Source organism: Rhinoderma darwinii, chromosome 6, assembly GCF_050947455.1.
Source record: "Rhinoderma darwinii isolate aRhiDar2 chromosome 6, aRhiDar2.hap1, whole genome shotgun sequence".
Lineage (NCBI taxonomy): Eukaryota > Metazoa > Chordata > Amphibia > Anura > Rhinodermatidae > Rhinoderma > Rhinoderma darwinii.
Genome location: NC_134692.1, coordinates 144,621,499 through 144,646,684, shown reverse-complemented (window position 1 = coordinate 144,646,684; position 25,186 = coordinate 144,621,499). Strand labels below are relative to the sequence as shown.

The following is a 25,186-nucleotide window of genomic DNA, read 5'->3' as shown; positions in this document are numbered from 1 at the left end:
ATATCGCCTACATATGATAAACCATTTATATGGAGTCCATCTATGACCTGGTTGCCCCAAATGGAGGACAACAAGTGGGGTAGCTCATAGCAACCAATCAAATTGCAGCTTTCATTTTCTCACCTGCACTGGATAAATAAGAGCTGTCTCCCGGTTGGCGGACTGATTCGCACAGTATGATCCAGCGAACACCTTTATTATTAGTGACTAGAGATGAGCCATCTGATTGGCCATATCGGACTCGCGACTCAACGTATATGGAAAGAGGACTGCAATGATAACGTGTCCACCCTCATCTATAGATACAGATATAAAAGTTTCCAGTCCGACCGTAAACGTACAGTTACAGTCGTGGACAGAATTGTTGGGACCTTCCGTTAAAGAAAGAAAAACCCACAATAGTCACTGAAATAACTTGAAACGGAGAAAAGTAATAACACATTTCAATTTACTGAAAACCAACTCATGGGAATCAGACTTTGCTTTTGATTTGCGGTTCAACAGAAAATTAAAAAAAAATAAAAATAATGAAACTGGACAATAATGATGGTCCCTAATATTTTGTGGCACAACCTTTTGAGGCGATCGCTGCAAACAAACGGTTTGTGTAACTGTCAGTGGGACTTCTGCTCCTGTCCGCAGGTATTTTGGCCGCTCCTCGTGAGCTCCGGCTGTCTCAGGTGTGACGGCAGGTCTGCGCTCCTTCCACAGATGTTCCGTAGGATTTAGATCAGGGCTCATAGAAGCCACTTCCCAATAGTCCAATGCTTTGCTCTTAGCCATTCTTGGATGTTTGTAGCCGTGAGTTTTGGGTCATTATCCTGTTGGAGGAGCCATGACCTGCGGCTGACACGGAGCCTCCTGACACTGGGCAGCACGTTTAGCTCCAGAATGCCAAAACATAACAGAGACGGATAATACGAATGGTAACCAAAGAGCCCAGAACAACTTCCAAAGAGATTAGAGGTGAACTCCAAGCTCAAGGTGCATCAGTGTCAGATCGCCCCATCCGTCGCCAGTGTCAGATCGCCCCATCCGTCGCCAGTGTCAGATCGCCCCATCCGTCGCCAGTGTCAGATCGCCCCATCCGTCGCCAGTGTCAGATCGCCCCATCCGTCGCCAGTGCTAGATCGCACCATCCGTCGCCAGTGTCAGATCGCACCATCCGTCGCCAGTGTCAGATCGCACCATCCGTGGCCAGTGTCAGATCGCACCATCCGTCGCCAGTGTCAGATCGCACCATCCGTCGCCAGTGTCAGATCGCACCATCCGTCGCCAGTGTCAGATCGCACCATCCGTGGCCAGTGTCAGATCGCACCATCCGTGGCCAGTGTCAGATCGCACCATCCGTCGCCAGTGTCAGATCGCACCATCCGTCGCCAGTGTCAGATCGCACCATCCGTCGCCAGTGTCAGATCGCACCATCCGTCGCCAGTGTCAGATCGCACCATCCGTCGCCAGTGTCAGATCGCACCATCCGTCGCCAGGGTCAGATCGCACCATCCGTCGCCAGTGCCAGATCGCACCATCCGTCGCCAGTGCCAGATCGCACCATCCGTCGCCAGTGTCAGATCGCACCATCCGTCGCCAGTGTCAGATCGCACCATCCGTCGCCAGTGTCAGATCGCCCCATCCGTCGCCAGGGTCAGATCGCACCATCCGTCGCCAGTGTCAGATCGCCCCATCCGTCGCCAGGGTCAGATCGCACCATCCGTCGCCAGTGCCAGATCGCACCATCCGTCGCCAGTGACAGATCGCACCATCCGTCGCCAGTGCCAGATCGCACCATCCGTCGCCAGTGTCAGATCGCACCATCCGTCGCCAGGGTCAGATCGCACCATCCGTCGCCACTGTCAGATCGCACCATCCGTCGCCGTCTTCCAAAGTGGATTTAATGGAAGACGACCGGGGAAGAAACCACTGCTGAAAGCAAATCATAAAAAAGCGAGGCTGGAATTTGCCAAAACGCATATTGACGAGCCACAAAGCTCTGGGAGAACGTCCTATGGACAGATGAGACAAAACTGGAGTTTTTTGGCAAGTCCCACCAGCTCTATGTTCACAGACGCAAAAATGAAGAAAAGAAAAGAAGATTGCGCCTGCTGCGAGACATGGGGGAGGCCGGTGAAGTTTTGGGGCTGTTTTGCTGCATCTAGAACACGGGGTCTTGAATCTGTGCAGCCTAAAATGAAATCTCAAGACTATGAAGGCATTCTGGAGCGAAACGTGCTTCCCAGTGTCAGGAGGCTCCGTGTCAGCCGCAGGTCATGGCTCCTCCAACAGGATAATGACCCAAAACACACGGCTACAAACATCTAAGAATGGCTAAGAGCAAAGCATTGGACTATTGGGAAGTGGCTTCTATGAGCCCTGATCTAAATCCTACGGAAGATCTGTGGAAGGAGCGCAGACCTGCCGTCACACCTGAGACAGCCGGAGCTCACGAGGAGCGGCCAAAATACCTGCGGACAGGAGCAGAAGTCCCACTGACAGTTACACAAACCGTTTGTTTGAAGCGATCGCCTCAAAAGGTTGTGCCACAAAATATTAGGGACCATCATTATTGAACAGTTTCATTATTTATTTATTTTTTTACATTTTCTGTTGAACCGCAAATCAAAAGCAAAGTCTGATTCCCATGAGTTGGTTTTCAGTAAATTGAAATCTGTTATTACTTTTCTCAGTTTCAAGTTATTTCAGTGACTATTGTGGGTTTTCCTTTCTTTAACGGAAGGTCCCAACAATTTTGTCCACGACTGCATGTTAATAGGACCAGAACCCCATTATCTGCGAGAAGATACATGTGCGGCAATGCACAGGAACAATGCTTGCAATGAAAAGAAAAACTTTCCACAAGTGGACATTACGATCGTAGCAGATAGCTTGCAGTATATGGTCCTTTAAGGACCAGTCAGAAAGTCCCTACATCACATCCCATCATGCAGCGCTGTAGAGGAGTGGCATACAGTGCAGCTCCAGTCGTTATATACAGTTTAGTGTTGTTGTATATCTCCCTGTAAGTACAGTACACACACTATAAACCACTGCGCCTGTGACCGCCGGGTACATCATCGATGTAGCGCACTCATCTATATGGTAACTCGGTTTCCTCATGATACTTATTCAGTGACTACGACACAAGATTACGGGAATAAATGTCACTCCTGCTGCATGAGGGAGAAGCATCAGGGGAAAAGCTGCAATGAAACTTAATCTATGTCAGGTGTACGCCATTTTATACTGCAATATGGATGACATCATGAGTCTCAGGGTGACCTCATGCAAAATTCACCAGATGGAGGATGACAGGGTTAAAAGTCTGCTCTCATACAGAGGGATGATGAATGTCCTGACAAGCTCTAGTGAGAAAATCCGGCAATGGTTCTAAAAACTGAGGCCCTGACATGAAGCCATGACTGTACAAGTCTCGTCTTTCCATATACTCAAACACTCTCCCCAGTCTGTACAGGTGGCAGTGACTTTCTCCAGTCTGTACAGGTTACAGGTGGCAGTGACTTTCTCCAGTCTGTACAGGTGGCAGTGACTCTCCCCAGTCTGTACAGGTGGCAGTGACTTTCTCCAGTCTGTACAGGTGGCAGTGACTTTCTCCAGTCTGTACAGGTGGCAGTGACTTTCTCCAGTCTGTACAGGTGGCAGTGACTCTCTCCAGTCTGTGCAGGTGGCAGTGACTTTCCCCAGTCTGTACAGGTGGCAGTGACTTTCTCCAGTCTGTACAGGTGGCAGTGACTTTCTCCAGTCTGTACAGGTGGCAGTGACTCTCTCCAGTCTGTACAGGTGGTAGTGACTTTCTCCAGTCTGTACAGGTGGCAGTGACTTTCTCCAGTCTGTACAGGTGGCAGTGACTCTCTCCAGTCTGTACAGGTGGTAGTGACTTTCTTCAGTCTGTACAGGTGGCAGTGACTTTCTCCAGTCTGTACAGGTGGCAGTGACTCTCTCCAGTCTGTACAGGTGGCAGTGACTCTCTCCAGTCTGTACAGGTGGTAGTGACTTTCTTCAGTCTGTACAGGTGGCAGTGACTTTCTCCAGTCTGTACAGGTGGCAGTGACTCTCTCCAGTCTGTACAGGTGGTAGTAACTTTCTCCAGTCTGTACAGGTGGCAGTGACTCTCTCCAGTCTGTACAGGTGGCAGTGACTCTCTCCAGTCTGTACAGGTGGTAGTGACTTTCTCCAGTCTGTACAGGTGGCAGTGACTTTCTCCAGTCTGTACAGGTGGCAGTGACTTTCTCCAGTCTGTACAGGTGGCAGTGACTTTCTCCAGTCTGTACAGGTGGCAGTGACTTTCTCCAGTCTGTACAGGTGGCAGTGACTTTCTCCAGTCTGTACAGGTGGCAGTGACTCTCTCCAGTCTGTGCAGGTGGCAGTGACTTTCCCCAGTCTGTACAGGTGGCAGTGACTTTCTCCAGTCTGTACAGGTGGCAGTGACTTTCTCCAGTCTGTGCAGGTGGCAGTGACTTTCTCCAGTCTGTACAGGTGGCAGTGACTCCCTCCAGTCTGTACAGGCGGCAGTGACTTTCTTCAGTCTGCGCAGGTGGCAGTGACTTTCTCCAGTCTGTGCAGGTGGCAGTGACTCTCTCCAGTCTGTACAGGCGGCAGTGACTTTCTTCAGTCTGTACAGGTGACAGTGACTTTCTTCAGTCTGTGCAGGTGGCAGTGACCCTCACCAGTCTGTACAGGCGGCAGTGACTTTCTCCAGTCTGTACAGGTGGCAGTGACTTTCTCCAGTCTGTGCAGGTGGCAGTGACTTTCTCCAGTCTGTACAGGTGGCAGTGACTTTCTCCAGTCTGTACAGGTGGAAGTGACTTTCTCCAGTCTGTACAGGTGGCAGTGACTTTCTTCAGTCTGTACAGGTAGCAGTGACTTTCTCCAGTCTGTACAGGTGGCAGTGGCTTTCTTCAGTCTGTACAGGTAGCAGTGACTTTCTCCAGTCTGTACAGGTGGCAGTGACTTTCTCCAGTCTGTTCAGGTGGCAGTGACTTTCTCCAGTCTGTGCAGGTGGCAGTGACTTTCTCCAGTCTGTACAGATGGCAGTGACTTTCTCCAGTCTGTACAGGTAGCAGTGACTTTCTCCAGTCTGTACAGGTAGCAGTGACTTTCTCCAGTCTGTACAGGTAGCAGTGACTTTCTCCAGTCTGTACAGGTGGCAGTGACTCTCTCCAGTCTGTACAGGCGGCAGTGACTTTCTCCAGTCTGTGCAGGTGGCAGTGACTTTCTCCAGTCTGTACAGGTGGCAGTGACTTTCTCCAGTCTGTACAGGTGGCAGTGACTTTCTCCAGTCTGTACAGGTGGCAGTGACTTTCTTCAGTCTGTACAGGTGGCAGTGACTTTCTTCAGTCTGTACAGGCGGCAGTGACTTTCTTCAGTCTGTACAGGTGGCAGTGACTTTCTCTAGTCTGTACAGGTGGCAGTGACTTTCTTCAGTCTGTACAGGTGGCAGTGACTCTCTCCAGTCTGTACAGGTGGCAGTGACTTTCTCCAGTCTGTACAGGTGGCAGTGACTTTCTTCAGTCTGTGCAGGTGGCAGTGACCCTCACCAGTCTGTACAGGTGGCAGTGACTTTCTCCAGTCTGTGCAGGTGGCAGTGACTCTCTCCAGTCTGTGCAGGTGGCAGTGACTTTCTCCAGTCTGTACAGGTTACAGGTGGCAGTGACTCTCTCCAGTCTGTACAGGTGGCAGTGACTTTCTCCAGTCTGTACAGGTGGCAGTGACTTTCTCCAGTCTGTACAGGTGGCAGTGACTTTCTCCAGTCTGTACAGGTGGCAGTGACTTTCTTCAGTCTGTACAGGTGGCAGTGACTTTCTCCAGTCTGTACAGGTGGCAGTGACTCTCTCCAGTCTGTGAAGGTGGCAGTGACTTTCTTCAGTCTGTACAGGTGGCAGTGACTTTCTCCAGTCTGTACAGGTGGCAGTGACTTTCTCCAGTCTGTGCAGGTGGCAGTGACTCTCTCCAGTCTGTACAGGTGGCAGTGACTCTCCCCAGTCTGTACAGGTGGCAGTGACTTTCTCCAGTCTGTGCAGGTGGCAGTGACCCTCACCAGTCTGTACAGGCGGCAGTGACTTTCTCCAGTCTGTACAGGTGGCAGTGACTTTCTCCAGTCTGTGCAGGTGGCAGTGACTTTCTCCAGTCTGTGCAGGTGGCAGTGACTTTCTCCAGTCTGTACAGATGGCAGTGACTTTCTCCAGTCTGTACAGGTAGCAGTGACTTTCTCCAGTCTGTACAGGTAGCAGTGACTTTCTCCAGTCTGTACAGGTAGCAGTGACTTTCTCCAGTCTGTACAGGTGGCAGTGACTCTCTCCAGTCTGTACAGGCGGCAGTGACTTTCTCCAGTCTGTGCAGGTGGCAGTGACTTTCTCCAGTCTGTACAGGTGGCAGTGACTTTCTCCAGTCTGTACAGGTGGCAGTGACTTTCTCCAGTCTGTACAGGTGGCAGTGACTTTCTTCAGTCTGTACAGGTGGCAGTGACTTTCTTCAGTCTGTACAGGCGGCAGTGACTTTCTTCAGTCTGTACAGGTGGCAGTGACTTTCTCTAGTCTGTACAGGTGGCAGTGACTTTCTTCAGTCTGTACAGGTGGCAGTGACTCTCTCCAGTCTGTACAGGTGGCAGTGACTTTCTCTAGTCTGTACAGGTGGCAGTGACTTTCTTCAGTCTGTGCAGGTGGCAGTGACCCTCACCAGTCTGTACAGGTGGCAGTGACTTTCTCCAGTCTGTGCAGGTGGCAGTGACTCTCTCCAGTCTGTGCAGGTGGCAGTGACTTTCTCCAGTCTGTACAGGTTACAGGTGGCAGTGACTCTCTCCAGTCTGTACAGGTGGCAGTGACTTTCTCCAGTCTGTACAGGTGGCAGTGACTTTCTCCAGTCTGTACAGGTGGCAGTGACTTTCTCCAGTCTGTACAGGTGGCAGTGACTTTCTTCAGTCTGTACAGGTGGCAGTGACTTTCTCCAGTCTGTACAGGTGGCAGTGACTCTCTCCAGTCTGTGAAGGTGGCAGTGACTTTCTTCAGTCTGTACAGGTGGCAGTGACTTTCTCCAGTCTGTACAGGTGGCAGTGACTTTCTCCAGTCTGTGCAGGTGGCAGTGACTCTCTCCAGTCTGTACAGGTGGCAGTGACTCTCCCCAGTCTGTACAGGTGGCAGTGACTTTCTCCAGTCTGTACAGGTGGCAGTGACTTTCTCCAGTCTGTACAGGTGGCAGTGACTTTCTCCAGTCTGTACAGGTGGCAGTGACTTTCTTCAGTCTGTGCAGGTGGCAGTGACCCTCACCAGTCTGTACAGGTGGCAGTGACTTTCTCCAGTCTGTGCAGGTGGCAGTGACTCTCTCCAGTCTGTACAGGTGGCAGTGACTCTCTCCAGTCTGTACAGGTGGCAGTGACTTTCTTCAGTCTGTACAGGTGTCAGTGACTTTCTTCAGTCTGTGCAGGTGGCAGTGACTTTCTCCAGTCTGTGCAGGTGGCAGTGACTTTCTCCAGTCTGTACAGGTGGCAGTGACTTTCTCCAGTCTGTGCAGGTGGCAGTGACTCTCTCCAGTCTGTACAGGTGGCAGTGACTTTCTCCAGTCTGTACAGGTGGCAGTGACTTTCTTCAGTCTGTACAGGTGGCAGTGACTTTCTCCAGTCTGTGCAGGTGGCAGTGACTTTCTCCAGTCTGTACAGGTGGCAGTGACTTTCTCCAGTCTGTACAGGTGGCAGTGACTTTCTCCAGTCTGTACAGGTGGCAGTGACTTTCTCCAGTCTGTACAGGTGGCAGTGACTTTCTCCAGTCTGTACAGGTGGCAGTGACTTTCTCCAGTCTGTACAGGTGGCAGTGACTTTCTTCAGTCTGTGCAGGTGGCAGTGACCCTCACCAGTCTGTACAGGTGGCAGTGACTTTCTCCAGTCTGTGCAGGTGGCAGTGACTCTCTCCAGTCTGTACAGGTGGCAGTGACTCTCTCCAGTCTGTACAGGTGGCAGTGACTTTCTCCAGTCTGTACAGGTGTCAGTGACTTTCTTCAGTCTGTGCAGGTGGCAGTGACTTTCTCCAGTCTGTGCAGGTGGCAGTGACTTTCTCCAGTCTGTACAGGTGGCAGTGACTTTCTCCAGTCTGTGCAGGTGGCAGTGACTCTCTCCAGTCTGTACAGGTGGCAGTGACTTTCTCCAGTCTGTACAGGTGGCAGTGACTTTCTCCAGTCTGTACAGGTGGCAGTGACTTTCTCCAGTCTGTACAGGTGGCAGTGACTTTCTCCAGTCTGTACAGGTAGCAGTGACTTTCTCCAGTCTGTACAGGTGGCAGTGACTTTCTCCAGTCTGTGCAGGTGGCAGTGACTTTCTCCAGTCTGTACAGGTGGCAGTGACTTTCTCCAGTCTGTACAGGTGGCAGTGACTTTCTCCAGTCTTTACAGATGTCAGGGACTCTCTTCTGCCTATACAGGTGTCAGGGACTCTCTTCTGTCTATACAGGTGTCAGGAACTCTATTCTGTGTATACATGTGTCAGGGACTCTCTTCTGGCTATACAGGTGTCAGGAACTCTATTCTGTCTATACAGGTGTTAGGGACTCTCTTCTGTCTATACTGGTGTCAAGGACTCTCTTCTCTATATACAGCTGTCAGGGACCCTTTTCTGCCTATACAGGTGTCAGGGACTCTATTCTGTATATAGAGGTGTCAGGAACTTTTCTGGACATAAAGGTGTCAGGGACCGTCTTCTGTCCATACAGGTGCAAGGGACTCTTCTGTATATACAGGTGTCAGGGACTCTCTTCTGTATATACAGCTGTCAGGGACTCTCTTCTGTGTATACAGCTGTCAGGGACTCTCTTCTGTATATACAGCTGTCAGGTTCTCTCTTCTGTCTATACAGGTGACAGGGACTCTCTTCTGTATATACAGCTGTCAGGTTCTCTCTTCTGTCTATACAGGTGTTAGGGGCTCTCTTCTGTCTATACAGGTGTCAGGGACTCTCTTCTGTCTATACAAGTGTCAAGGACTCTCATGTCTATACAGGTGTCAGGTTCTCTCTTCTGTCTATACAGGTGTTAGGGGCTCTCTTCTGTCTATACAGGTGTCAGGGACTCTCTTCTGTATATAGAGGTGTCAGGAACTTTTCTGGATATAAAGGTGTCAGGGACTCTCTTCTGTCTATACAGGTGTCAGGGACTCTCTTCTGTCTATACAGGTGTCAGGGACTCTCTTCTGTCTATACAGGTGTCAGGGACTCTCTTCTGTATATACAGCTGTCAGGTTCTCTCTTCTGTCTATACAGGTGTTAGGGGCTCTCTTCTGTCTATACAGGTGTCAGGGACTCTTCTGTCTATACAGGTTTCAGGGACTCTCTTCTGTCTATACAGGTGTCAGGGACTCTCTTCTATGCTATAACATTCATGTAGAGGTCATACAGCGTATTACAATACAGTGCATTCAGATATAACAGGGATCGGGCACTTATAATGTAAACCACAGAGTGTAAAGCAAAGTAGAAAATAGATTACGCCCTTGATTTACCCCAGCCCCATCCTAGAAGTGTAACTCTGCCTTCTACAACCCAGGCCACTCCCTTCGGTGGGCAGAGTAGGTAGACTTTCCTTTAAGAAGAATTCCTCTTTAATGTGATGATTTCACTGCCTCTCTCTCTTTCCCTCGCGCTGTGTTGGAGAATCTCCCTCCGGCACTCTATAGAGCTGAGCAGGCGTGTATGAATGCTGGCTCTATATTACTCAATAATTAACTGATCGCCTCAGAATTAAAGATTGCGGGTCCAAACCACTACATAAAAGGTACCTCTACATGAAGCCAATCCGAAATATCCTACAACCAGATGTCACGTATGCGGATGGAACTTCATAATACCAATAACACAATCAGATCTCACTACAATTAGGTCCAGAATTATTTGGACAGTGACGAGTTTTGGCATTTTAGCTGTTTACCAAAACATATTGAATATCCAGTTCTATAATAAATATGGGTTTAAAGTTCAGACTCTCAGCTTTAATTTGAGGGTATTCACATCAGGTAATTAGACAATTATCTCACAAGCTATTTAATGGGCTGCATGGGCTATTCCCTCAATAATCCATCATCAATTAAGCAGGTAAAGGGTCTGGAGTTGATTCCAGGTGCGGCATTTGCATTTAGAAGCTGTTGCTGTGAACCCACAACATGATGTCAGAGGATCTCTCAATGCAAGTGACACCGACCATCGTTAGGCTGAAAACAATGAAGAAATCCATCAGAGAGAGAAGCACAAATGTCAGGAGCGGCCAAAGCAACAGTCTGGTACATTCTTGAAAATAAAGAGCGCACTGGTGATCTCATGACCTCTAAAAGGCCTGGACATCCACGGAAGACAAACAGTGGTGGATGATCGCATAATCCTTTCCATGGTGAAGAAAAACCCCTTCACAACATCTACCCAAGTGAAGACTCTCCTGGAAGTAGGTGGATCAGTATCTAAGTCTCCCATAAAGAGGAGACTTCATGAGAGCAAATACAGAGGGTTCACCACAAGGTGCAGACCATTAATCAGCCGCAAAAATAGGAAGACCAGATTAGACTTTACCAAACAACATGTAAAGAAGCGAAACGAAGATCAACCTGGACCAGAACGATGGGAGGAGAAAGTACAGAGAAGGCTCATGATCCAAAGCCACCGCATCCTCTGTAACACATGGTGGGGGCAGTGTGATGGCAGGATGGGGGCAGTGTGAGGGCATGGTGGGGGTGGTGTGATGGCATGGTGGGGGCGGTGTGATGGCATGGTGGGGGAGGTGTGATGGCATGGTGGGGGCGGTGTGATGGCATGGTGGGGGCGGTGTGATGGCATGGTGGGGGCGGTGTGATGGCATTGTGGGGGCGGTGTGATGGCATAGTTGGGGCAGTGTGATGGCATGGTGGAGGCAGTGTGATGGCATGGTGGGAGCAGTTTGATGGTGGGGACAGTGTGATGGCATAGTGGAGGCAGTGTGATGGCATGGTGGGGGCAGATTGATGGTGGGGGCAGTGTGATCGCATGGTGGGGGCAGTGTGATGGTGGGGGCAGTGTGATGGCATGGTGGGGGCAGTGTGATGGCATGGTGGGGGCAGTGTGATGGCATGGTGGGGGCAGTGTGATGGCATGGTGGGGGCAGTGTGATGGCAGGGTGGGGGCAGTGTGATGGCATGGGCATGCATGGCTGCCAGCACTGGGTCATTAGTGTTTATTGATGATGTGACTGGAGGCAGAAGCAGCCGGATGAATTGTAAAGTGTTCAAGGATTTACTTTCTGCTCAGATTCCACCACATGCAGCAGGTGATTGGACGTCGCTTCACAGGACAGATGGACAATTACCCAAAACATCCTGCGAAAGCCGCCCAGGAGATTATAAGGAAAGAGGTGGAATATTCTGCAATGGCCGAGTCACCAAACTTAAAGAGGCTCTGTCACCACATTATACGTGGCCTATCTTGTACATGATGTGATCGGCGCTGTAATGTAGAGAACAGTGGTCCTAGTAATAAAGAGGCTCTGTCACCACATTATAAGTGGCCTGTCTTGTACATGATGTGATCGGCGCTGTAATGTAGATAACAGTGGTCCTAGTAATAAAGAGGCTGTCACCACATTATAAGTGGCCTATCTTCTACATGATGTGATCGGCGCTGTAATGTAGATAACAGTGGTCCTAGTAATAAAGAGGCTGTCACCACATTATAAGTGGCCTGTCTTGTACATGATGTGATCGGCACTGTAATGTAGATAACAGTGGTCCTAGTAATAAAGATGCTGTCACCACCTTATAAGTGGCCTATCTTCTACATGATGTGATCGGCGCTGTAACGTAGATTACAGCAGTGTTTTTTTTATTTAGAAAAACGATCATTTTTTACCTATATTTGCTTTATGCTAATGAGTTTCTCAATGAACAACTGGGCGTGTTTGACTTTTTGACCAAGTGAGCGTTGTGGAGAGAAGTGTATGACACTGACCAATCAGTGACCAATCAGCGTCATACACTTCTCTCCATTCATTTACACTGTACATAGTGTTCTAGCTATATCACTATGTGCAGCCACACACACTAACTGTAATGATAGGGGTAGGGAAACGGACAAGTGAGCCCTAATCTACCCGCCACTCTGTCCCTGCCTACTTGCAACGACCCGCCCTAGGCGACGGGGTACAACTGGGCGGCGGTCCCTACGCTCAGTAAGTGCACGAGACAAACAGACAAGGGTACACAAAGCAAAGGGAAATGGGGCAGTTGCCCACGGCAACACCGTGAGCAACAAGAGAGGTGAACGAGCCGAGTCAAACCAGGAGTGTACGAGGTACCAAGCGCAGAACAGGAGAGTAGTCAGTAAGCCAGGGTCAGTATGGAGCAGGATCAAATAGTCAGGAGCTGTAGCTGGACCAGGAAACCACACGAGAAGAATCACAAGCAAGGAGGAACAGGAAAGGCAGGTATAAATAGACAGAGGGCGGGAGCTAGCTGAGTCTGGCCAGGCTGCGATAGGCTCTCCCACTCCTAAGCCTGCTAGCCTGATTGGTGGAAGCTGGAGTCAGTCTCAGAGACATAGACTCAGGTGCCGACTGATTACCTATGGGCGTTAACCCCACTGTGCCTGGCAGATCCTTTACACTAACGTTACTCAAGTGTCCTGACAGTGAATATACATTACCTCCAGCCAGGACGGGATGTCTATTCAGAATCCTGACACTTCAGTAACGTTTGTGGTTGATTTACAGCACAGCAGGCGTAGTCTCGCGAGATTACGCTGTAAACTGTCATTTAAAACTAGATTACGCTTGCTGTGCTGGAGTGTCAGGATTGTGAATACACATCCCGTCCTGGCTGGAGGTGATGTATATTCATTATCAGGACACTGCAGTAACGTTAGTGTTTGTGTATTAGGCTGCACATAGCGATATAGCTATATCGCTATGTGCAGTGTAAATGAATGGAGAGAAGTGTATGACGCTGATTGGTCACTGATTGGTCAGCGTCATACACTTCTCTCCACAACGCCCACTTGGTCATATAGTAAAACACGCCCAGTTGGGCATTAAGAAACTCATTAGCATAAAGCTAAAATAGGTCATAACTCTGTCAAAAATGATCGTTTTTCTAAATAAAAAACACTGCTGTCATCTACATTACAGCGCCGATCACATTATGTACAAGATAGGCCACTTATAATGTGGTGACAGCCTCTGTATTACTAGGACCACTGTTATCTACATTACAGCGCCGATCACATCATGTACAAGATAGGCCACTTATAATGTGGTGACAGCCTCTTTATTACTAGGACCACTGTTCTCTGCATTACAGCGCCGATCACATCATGTACAAGATAGGCCACTTATAATGTGGTGACAGAACCTCTTTATTACTAGGACCACTGTTCTCTACATTACAGCGCCGATCACATCATGTACAATATAGGCCACTTATAATGTGGTGACAGCCTCTTTATTACTAGGACCACTGTTCTCTACATTACAGCGCCGATCACATCATGTACAAGACAGGCCACTTATAATGTGGTGACAGAGCCTCTTTATTACTAGGACCACTGTACTCTACATTACAACGCCGATCACATCATGTACAAGATAGGCCACTTATAATGTGGTGACAGAGCCTCTTTATTACTAGGACCACTGTTCTCTACATTACAGCGCCGATCACATCATGTACAATATAGGCCACTTATAATCTGGTGACAGCCTCTTTATTACTAGGACCACTGTTCTCTACATTACAGCGCCGATCACATTATGTACAAGATAGGCCACTTATAATGTGGTGACAGCCTCTATATTACTAGGACCACTGTTATCTACATTACAGTGCCGATCACATCATGTACAAGATAGGCCACTTATAATGTGGTGACAGCCTCTTTATTACTAGGACCACTGTTCTCTGCATTACAGCGCCGATCACATCATGTACAAGATAGGCCACTTATAATGTGGTGACAGAGCCTCTTTATTACTAGGACCACTGTACTCTACATTACAGCGCCGATCACATCATGTACAAGATAGGCCACTTATAATGTGGTGACAGAGCCTCTTTATTACTAGGACCACTGTTCTCTACATTACAGCGCCGATCACATCATGTACAATATAGGCCACTTATAATGTGGTGACAGAACCTCTTTATTACTAGGACCACTGTTCTCTACATTACAGCGCCGATCACATCATGTACAATATAGGCCACATATAATGTGGTGACAGAACCTCTTTATTACTAGGACCACTGTTCTCTACATTACAGCGCCGATGACATCATGTACAAGACAGGCCACTTATAATGTGGTGACAGAGCCTCTTTATTACTAGGACCACTGTTATCTACATTACAGCGCCGATCACATCATGTACAAGATAGGCCACTTATAATGTGGTGACAGAGCCTCTTTATTACTAGGACCACTGTTATCTACAAGTCTAAACTTCAATTTTATCTCAGATGTTTCATTTCAAATCCAATGTGAAGGCAGCAAAACCCAAATCATGAAGATTGTGTCACTGCCCAAATAATCCTGAACCTCACTGTATGTGGACGGAGCTTCATAATCCCAATTCCAATTATACAACCAGATCTCATGTATGTGGACGGAGCTTCATAATCTCAATCCCAACTCCAGCATGGAGGCATCAAGTCCCTTATCAGTCCCCACTGCATGCGCAATATATGGACTTTACCTCCAATTAGGGAATCAGACACTTTAATTGTCTGCTGAAAGATCTTAATCCGTACAATCTATAATGTGGTGACAGAACCTCCTGGTCTGGACAAATCAGTAGATTGCATTTGTTAGGATCCAACTCATGGCAGATCTCTGATCTATAAGCCAAAGGAGCACAGTAATTAGAGGAGCAACAGTGCCCCACAAAACATTGTGGGGGACTGTTAAAATCAGAGGGTCACTATAAGAGGACCATAGAAGGAATCTTCCAATCAATCTGACCTTAAATGAATTGAATAACAATCGCTCTATTTATGGTGAGACACTGGATAAAAACGATCAATCAAAAGATCTTTATAGCACTAAATCCGATCATACAACTAATTCTCATGTATCCCGAGGGATCCTTATAAAGCTAAATCCAATTCTACAACCAGATTTAATGTGTATAGACAGATCTATACAGAGCTTAGCCCAAGCATACAAATAAATCTAATGTATATAGACAAATCTTTATATAAGCCAATCATACAACCAGATCTCATGTGTATCGACAGATCTACACAGAAATAAACTCAATTATACAACTAGATTCATCTATACAGACAGATCTTTATAGAGCTAAACCCAATCATACAACCAGATCTCATGTATAGACAAATCTATACAGAACTAAATACAATCATACAACTAAATATCATATATCCCTTTATAGGACTATACCCAATCATACAACCAGATCTTTACAGGACTACACCTAATCATACAACCAGATCTTTATAGAGCTAAACCCAATCATACAACCAGATCTCATGTAAAAAAAATCTATACAGAACTAAATACAATCATACAACTAAATATCATATATCCCTTTATAGGACTATACCCAATCATACAACCAGATCTTTATAGGACTACACCTAATCATATAACCAGATCTTTATAGGACTATACCTAATCATACAACCAGATCTTTATAGGACTATACCTAATCATACAACCAGATCTTTATAGGACTATACCTAATCATACAACCAGATCTTTATAGGACTATACCTAATCATACAACCAGATCTTTATAGGACTATACCTAATCATACAACCAGATCTTTATAGGACTATACCTAATCATACAACCAGATCTTTATAGGACTATACCTAATCATACAACCAGATCTTTATAGTACTATACCTAATCATACAACCAGATCTTTATAGGACTATACCTAATCATACAACCAGATCTTTATAGGACTATACCTAATCATACAACCAGATCTTTATAGGACTATACCTAATCATACAACCAGATCTTTATAGGACTATACCTAATCATACAACCAGATCTTTATAGGACTATACCTAATCATACAACCAGATCTTTATAGGACTATACCTAATCATACAACCAGATCTTTATAGGACTATACCTAATCATACAACCAGATCTTTATAGGACTACACCTAATCATACAACCAGATCTTTATAGGACTACACCCAATCATACAACCAGATCTTTATAGGACTACACCCAATCATACAACCAGATCTTTATAGGACTAAACCCAATCATACAACCAGATCCCATGTAAATAGACAGACCTAAACCCAATCATACAACCAGATCTCATGTGTATAAACAGATATATACATGACTAAACCCAATTATACATGCAGATCTCATGCACAGCAGTATACACTGCACCCTGGTCTTTCATGTTTACTCCCCAACCTCTCATATAATTCACCCTACACAAGTGAATCGTCGTATCATTGAACACAACAATGAATTACAACGTTACCAGATTGTTCCAGCACAGATTATTGTAGCATCAAAATCTCATCATAACAATTAGCAGAACAATGTGACGTAACATTATAATTAAATATTAAGTCTGTAAAATCAAATTGTCCAATCCCAATCTGTCAAATGGTAGAATGGAAGCTCAATGTTTCCGAACGCACGATGTATGATAATAAACCACATCTACACAGATCTAACCCCGAAGAAACAGATCTCATACAACCAGATTCTGCAAGGAACCGATACCAAGTAGTTATTATACATATTCAAGCACACTACTTCTACACATGTGCACAGCACTCTAAATCCACACGTGCACAGCACTCTAAATACACACATGTGCAGAACACTCCAAATCCACACATGTGCACAGCACTCTACATCCACACATGTACGGAGCACTCTACATCCACACATGTACGGAGCACTCTACATCCACACATGTACAGAGCACTCTGCATCTACACGTGTACAGAGCACTCTACATCCCCACACGTGTACAGAGCACTCTACATCCCCACATGTAAAGAGCACTCTACATCCACACATGTACAGAGCACTCTACACCAACACATGTACAGAGCACTCTACATCCACACATGTACAGAGCACTCTACATCCACACGTGTACAGAGCACTCTACATGTACAGAGCACTATACATCCACACATGTAAAGAGCACTCTACATCCACACACGTACAGAGCACTCTACATCCACACGTGTTTAGAGAACTCTACATCCACACACATACAGAGCACTCTACATCCACACGTGTAGAGAGCACTCTACACCCACACATGTACAGAGCACTCTACATCCACACATGTAGAGCACTCTACATCAACATGTGTACAGAGCACTCTACATCCACACATGTACAGAGAACTCTACATCCACACATGTAGAGCACTCTAAATCCACACGTGTAGAGAACTCTACATCCACACGTGTACAAAGCACTCTACACCCACATGTACAGATCACTCTACATCCACATGTAGAGAACTCTACATCCACACGTGTACAGAGCACTCTACATCCAGACGTGTACAGAGCACTCTACATCCACACACGTAAAGAGCACTCTACATCCACACACGTACAGAGCACTCTACATCCACACGTGTTTAGAGAACTCTACATCCACACACATACAGAGCACTCTACATCCACACGTGTAGAGAGCACTCTACACCCACACATGTACAGAGCACTCTACATCCACACATGTAGAGCACTCTACATCAACATGTGTACAGAGCACTCTACATCCACACATGTACAGAGAACTCTACATCCACACATGTAGAGCACTCTAAATCCACACGTGTAGAGAACTCTACATCCACACGTGTACAAAGCACTCTACACCCACATGTACAGATCACTCTACATCCACATGTAGAGAACTCTACATCCACACATGTACAGATCACCCTACATCCACACACGTACAGAGCACTCTACACCCACATATGTACAGATCACTCTACATCCACACATGTACAGAGCACTCTACATGTACAGAGAACTATACATCCACACATGTAGAGCACTCTAAATCCACACATGTACAGAGCACTCTACATCCACATGTGTACAGAGCACTCTTCACCCACACACGTACAGAGCACTCTACATCCACACATGTACAGAGCACTCTACATCCACACATATACACAGCACTCTACATCCACACATGTACAGAGCACTCTACATCCACACGTGTACAGAGATCTCTACAGCCACACGTGTACAGAGCACTCTACATCCACACATATACACAGCACTCTACATCCACACACGTACAGAGCACTCTACATCCACACGTGTACAGAGATCTCTACATCCACACGTGTACAGAGCACTCTACATCCACACTTGTACAGAGCACTCTACATCCACACGTGTACAGAGCACTCTACATCCACACACGTACAGAGCACTCTACATTCACACGTGTACAGAGATCTCTACATCCACACGTGTACAGAGCACTCTACATCCACACACGTACAGAGCACTCTACACCCACACATGTACAGATCACTCTACATCCACACACGTACAGAGCACTCTACACCCACACACGTACAGAGCACTCTACATCCACACACGTACAGAGCACTCTACACCCACACACGTACAGAGCACTCTACATCCACACACGTACAGAGCACTCTACATCCACACACGTACAGAGCACTCTACATCCACACGTGTACAGAGCACTCTACAGCCACACGTGTACAGAGCACTCTACATCCACACGTGTACAGAGCACTCTACATCCACACACGTACAGATTACTCTACATCCACACACGTACAGAGCACTCTACATCCACACACATACAGAGCACTCTACATCCACACATGTACAGAGCACGCTACATCCACACACATACAGAGCACTCTACATCCACACACATACAGAGCACTCTACATCCACACACATACAGAGCACTCTACATCCACACATGTACAGATCACTCTACATCCACACATGTACTGAGCACTCTACATCCACACACATACAGAGCACGCTACACCCACACATGTACAGAGCACTCTACATCCACACATGTACAGATCACTCTACATCCACACATGTACTGAGCACTCTACATCCACACACATACAGAGCACGCTACACCCACACATGTACAGAGCACTCTACATCCACACATGTACAGAGCACTCTACATCCACACGTGTACAGAGCACTCTACATCCACACGTGTACAGAGCACTCTACATCCACACGTGTACAGAGCACTCTACATCCACACACGTAAAGATCACTCTACATCCACACACGTACAGAGCACTCTACATCCACACGTGTAAAGAGAACTCTACATCCACACACATACAGAGCACTATACATCCACACGTGTACAGAGCACTCTACACCCACACATGTACAGAGCACTCTACATCCACACATGTACAGAGAACTCTACATCCACACATGTAGAGCACTCTAAATCCACACGTGTAGAGAACTCTACATCCACACGTGTACAGAGCACTCTACATCCACACGTGTACAGAGCACTCTACATCCACACACGTACAGATTACTCTACATCCACACACGTACAGATTACTCTACATCCACACACGTACAGAGCACTCTACATCCACACGCGTAAAGAGCACTCTACATCCACACACATACAGAGCACTCTACATCCACACGTGTACAGAGCACTCTACATCCACACACGTACAGAGCACTCTACATCCACACATGTACAGAGCACTCTACATCCACACACATACAGAGCACTCTACATCCACACACATACAGAGCACTCTACATCCACACATGTACAGAGCACTCTACATCCACACACGTACAGAGCACTCTACACCCACACATGTACAGATCACTCTACATCCACACACGTACAGAGCACTCTACATCCACACACGTACAGATCACTCTACATCCACACACGTACAGAGCACTCTACATCCACACACGTACAGAGCACTCTACATCCACACACATACAGAGCACTCTACATCCACACATGTACAGAGCACGCTACATCCACACACATACAGAGCACTCTACATCCACACACATACAGAGCACTCTACATCCACACACATACAGAGCACTCTACATCCACACATGTACAGAGCACTCTACATCCACACATGTACAGAGCACTCTACATCCACACACGTACAGAGCACTCTACATCCACACACGCACAGAGCACTCTACATCCACACACATACAGATTACTCTACATCCACACACGTACAGATTACTCTACATCCACACACGTACAGAGCACTCTACATCCACACGCGTAAAGAGCACTCTACATCCACACACATACAGAGCACTCTACATCCACACGTGTACAGAGCACTCTACATCCACACACGTACAGAGCACTCTACATCCACACATGTACAGAGCACTCTACATCCACACACATACAGAGCACTCTACATCCACACACATACAGAGCACTCTACATCCACACATGTACAGATCACTCTACATCCACACACGTACAGAGCACTCTACATCCACACACGTACAGAGCACTCTACATCCACACACATACAGAGCACTCTACATCCACACATGTACAGAGCACGCTACATCCACACACATACAGAGCACTCTACATCCACACACATACAGAGCACTCTACATCCACACACATACAGAGCACTCTACATCCACACATGTACAGAGCACTCTACATCCACACATGTACAGAGCACTCTACATCCACACACGTACAGAGCACTCTACATCCACACACGCACAGAGCACTCTACATCCACACACATACAGACCACTCTACATCCACACACGTACAGAGCACTCTACATCCACACGTGTACAGAGCACTCTACATCCACACACGTACAGATTACTCTACATCCACACACGTACAGATTACTCTACATCCACACACGTACAGAGCACTCTACATCCACACGCGTAAAGAGCACTCTACATCCACACACATACAGAGCACTCTACATCCACACGTGTACAGAGCACTCTACATCCACACACGTACAGAGCACTCTACATCCACACATGTACAGAGCACTCTACATCCACACACATACAGAGCACTCTACATCCACACACATACAGAGCACTCTACATCCACACATGTACAGAGCACTCTACATCCACACACGTACAGAGCACTCTACACCCACACATGTACAAATCACTCTACATCCACACACGTACAGAGCACTCTACATCCACACACGTACAGAGCACTCTACATCCACACACATACAGAGCACTCTACATCCACACATGTACAGAGCACGCTACATCCACACACATACAGAGCACTCTACATCCACACACATACAGAGCACTCTACATCCACACACGTACAGAGCACTCTACATCCACACACGTACAGATCACTCTACATCCACACACGTACAGAGCACTCTACATCCACACACGTACAGATCACTCTACATCCACACACGTACAGAGCACGCTACATCCACACATGTACAGAGCACTCTACATCCACACACGTACAGAGCACTCTACATCCACACATGTACAGAGCACTCTACATCCACACACATACAGAGCACTCTACATCCACACACTGCCTGCATGCTGATCACACAAGTAATTAATTCCCCTGGAACACGTGCTCTGCAGCTGCCGGCCTGGCACACACATGAATGAGCCAGAGAGCTGAATGAGGGGTGGCAATGAATGAAGCCACAACTACACACTGCACACAAGATAGTGAGCACACGGCCAATGACACACTAGTACAGAACACAATATGGTGTCATTCACACACAGCACAGCGGCGATCACAACGGCCAGTCATCACATGTGCTGCTCAGAATGATACACACATTACTAACACACATACACACCAGCCGTACTCACATCCCACACAATGGTCAAACTCTAATCACAGACACCGATCACACACATACCCGCTCGTCAGACAAACGTTGATCACACACTGTTACATTACACACACCTGTCACACAAACGTTAGTCACAAACCCTGGTGACACAAACACATACAAATTAGTCACATATGCACCAATCCTGTGCACACTAAAATAACACACCCACACAAATTAGTCACACACACTGGTCTCACACTCATCGGTGACACACACACGCCAGTCACACAGACACGCCGGTCACACAGACACACACACACCGGTCACACACACGTCGGTCACACACACACACACCGGTCACACACACGTCGGTCACACACACACCGGTCACACACACGTCGGTCACACACACACTCCGGTCACACACACGTCGGTCACACACACACACACCGGTCACACACACGTCGGTCACACACACACCGGTCACACACACGTCGGTCACACACACACACCGGTCACACACGCACACCGGTCACACACACACACACGCCGGTCACACACACACACCGGTCACACACACACCGGTCACACACACACACCGGTCACACACACGCCGGTCACACCCACGCAAACACACAGGTCACACACACCCACTCACACACCGGTCACACACACACACCGGTCACACACACACACCGGTCACACACACACACCGGTCACACACACACCAGTCACATGTCACACACACACACACACCGGTCACACACACACCAGTCACACAAACACACACACACACACCGGTCACACTCACACACACACACAACGGTCACACACAGGTCACACACACACCGGTCACACACGCTCCGGTCACACACGCCCCGGTCAGTCTTGTTCACTCTCCGGTCACACACACACACCGGTCACACACACATGCTGCGGTCACACACGCTCCGGTCCCACACACACACACCGGTCACACACGCTCCGGTCACACACGCTCCGGTCAGTCGTGCACACGCTCCGATCACACACACACACCGGTCACACACACACACCGGTCACACACACACACCGGTCACACACACGCTCCGGTCACACACGCTCCGGTCACACACAGGCTGCGGTCACACACGCTCCGGTCAGTCTTGTACACGCTCCGGTCACACAGGCTCCGGTCAGTCTTGTACACGCTCCGGTCACACAGGCTCCGGTCAGTCTTGTACACGCTCCGGTCACACACGCTCCGGTCACACAGGCTCCGGTCACACATGCTGCGGTCACACACGCTCCGGTCACACAGGCTCCGGTCACACAGGCTCCGGTCACACATGCTGCGGTCACACACGCTCCGGTCACACAGGCTCCGGTCACACAGGCTCCGGTCACACAGGCTCCGGTCACACATGCTCCGGTCACACACGCTCCGGTCACACACGCTCCGGTCAGTCATGCACACGCTGCGGTCACACACGCTCCGGTCAGTCTTGTACACGCTCCGGTCACACACGCTTCAGTCAGTCATGCACACGCTCCGGTCACACAGACTGCGGTCACACACGCTCCGGTCACACACTCTCCGGTCACACACGCTCCGGTCACACACGCTCCGGTCAGTCTCGTACACGCTGTGGTCACACACGCTCCGGTCAGTCTCGTACACGCTGCGGTCACACACGCTCCGGTCAGTCTCGTACACGCTGTGGTCACACACGCTCCGGTCAGTCTTGTACACGCTCCGGTCACACACGCTCCGGTCAGTCATGCACACGCTGCGGTCACACACACACCGGTCAATCTTGTACACGCTCCGGTCAGTCTCGTACACGCTGCGGTCACACACTCTCCGGTCACACACTCTCCGGTCACACACGCTCCGGTCACACACGCTCCGGTCAGTCTCGTACACTCTCCGGTCACACACTCTCCGGTCACACACGCTCCAGTCACACACGCTGCGGTCACACACTCTCCGGTCACACACGCTCCAGTCACACACGCTCCGGTCAGTCTCGTACACGCTCCGGTCAGTCTCGTACACGCTCCGGTCAGTCTCGTACACGCTCCGGTCACACACGCTCCGGTCAGTCATGCACACGCTGCGGTCAGTCTCGTACACGCTCCGGTCAGTCATGCACACGCTGCGGTCACACACTCTCCGGTCACACACACTCCGGTCAGTCATGCACACGCTGCGGTCACACACTCTCCGGTCACACACACTCCGGTCAGTCATGCACACGCTGCGGTCACACACTCTCCGGTCACACACACTCCGGTCAGTCATGCACACGCTGCGGTCACACACTCTCCGGTCACACACACTCCGGTCAGTCATGCACACGCTGCGGTCACACATAGCGGGCGGTGGGCATGGAGGATCCTGCACTGAGAGGCTCCGCTCATAAATCAGTAAGACACAGACCCGCAATGCACCCTCCTCACCCCCTCCCCTCTCACAGCCCTCCCCTCCTCCTCCATGCTGCCCCCCACTACCAAGGGGGCACAGGCAGAATTGGGGCACACACAGGGGTGCAGCTTACACTCCTCAGCTCCTGTGTCCGGTCCTTCATGCTTCTTCCTTCCTGCGGGGACTGACGATGGTGACAAGTCCTCCCTCCTCCTGGTGACTACTCCCCCCTCACTGCTGCAGAGTCCGGGGGGGGGCGCTGATGCCGGGGACGGGTGCGGGGAGACGCACAGGAGCCCGGGTACTGGCAGCTGCGGGCACAGGGGAAGCTGGCAGCAGCAGAGAGCACCGGGCTGCAGGGCAGAGCTGGCGGCAGCGGCGGGGAGGATGCTCGGCGGGGAGGACACTGCTGCTCTGGTGCTGATGCTGCTGCAGACGAGGATGCGGGAGAAAGAGACAGAGCGGAGAGGCAGTGCGCAGGCGCCGAGTGCAGGGGCCCCGGGGGATCATGGGAGTTGTAGTCTCACCAGCCCCAGCATCTGCAAAGCATATGGCCAGGAATAGATCTCTGGGAGCTATGTATATCCAGGCTGGTGATAAATATATATATTCAGGGGGGATAATTATAGACACGACCCAGGGCTGCACCGTCCACACCCAGCCACAGGGATAGAGACGTGCTCAGTGCACAGCTCAGGTGGTCACCTACAAGAAATCAGGATCCACTGCCTCAGCCTGCCATGTCTACGAGGGGGATAATCTCACCACTGTGGTCTGGAGCTCTCCCGGCTGCCGTCATGGAGGTCACAAGATAGGAGATCAGTGTGGAAGCCAATAGTATGAGATCACTGGATATGAGGTCACAAGATCTCTACCTATGTAAGCAGCTAGATATGAGATCCCTA

General features: G+C 48.8%; 1 protein-coding gene across 1 annotated transcript in view; it reads right to left on the bottom strand.

Moving 5' to 3' along the window:
* The window catches only part of STX1B (syntaxin 1B), a 78,285-nt gene extending 53,535 nt beyond the window's left edge, over positions 1-24,750 (bottom strand). The window contains exon 1 of the mRNA XM_075830919.1: positions 24,415-24,750. Within this exon, the coding sequence (XP_075687034.1) occupies positions 24,415-24,444 (30 nt within the window). The 5' untranslated portion in view covers positions 24,445-24,750. The remainder of the gene's footprint in view (positions 1-24,414) is intronic.
* Positions 24,751-25,186: the final 436 nt, after the last annotated feature.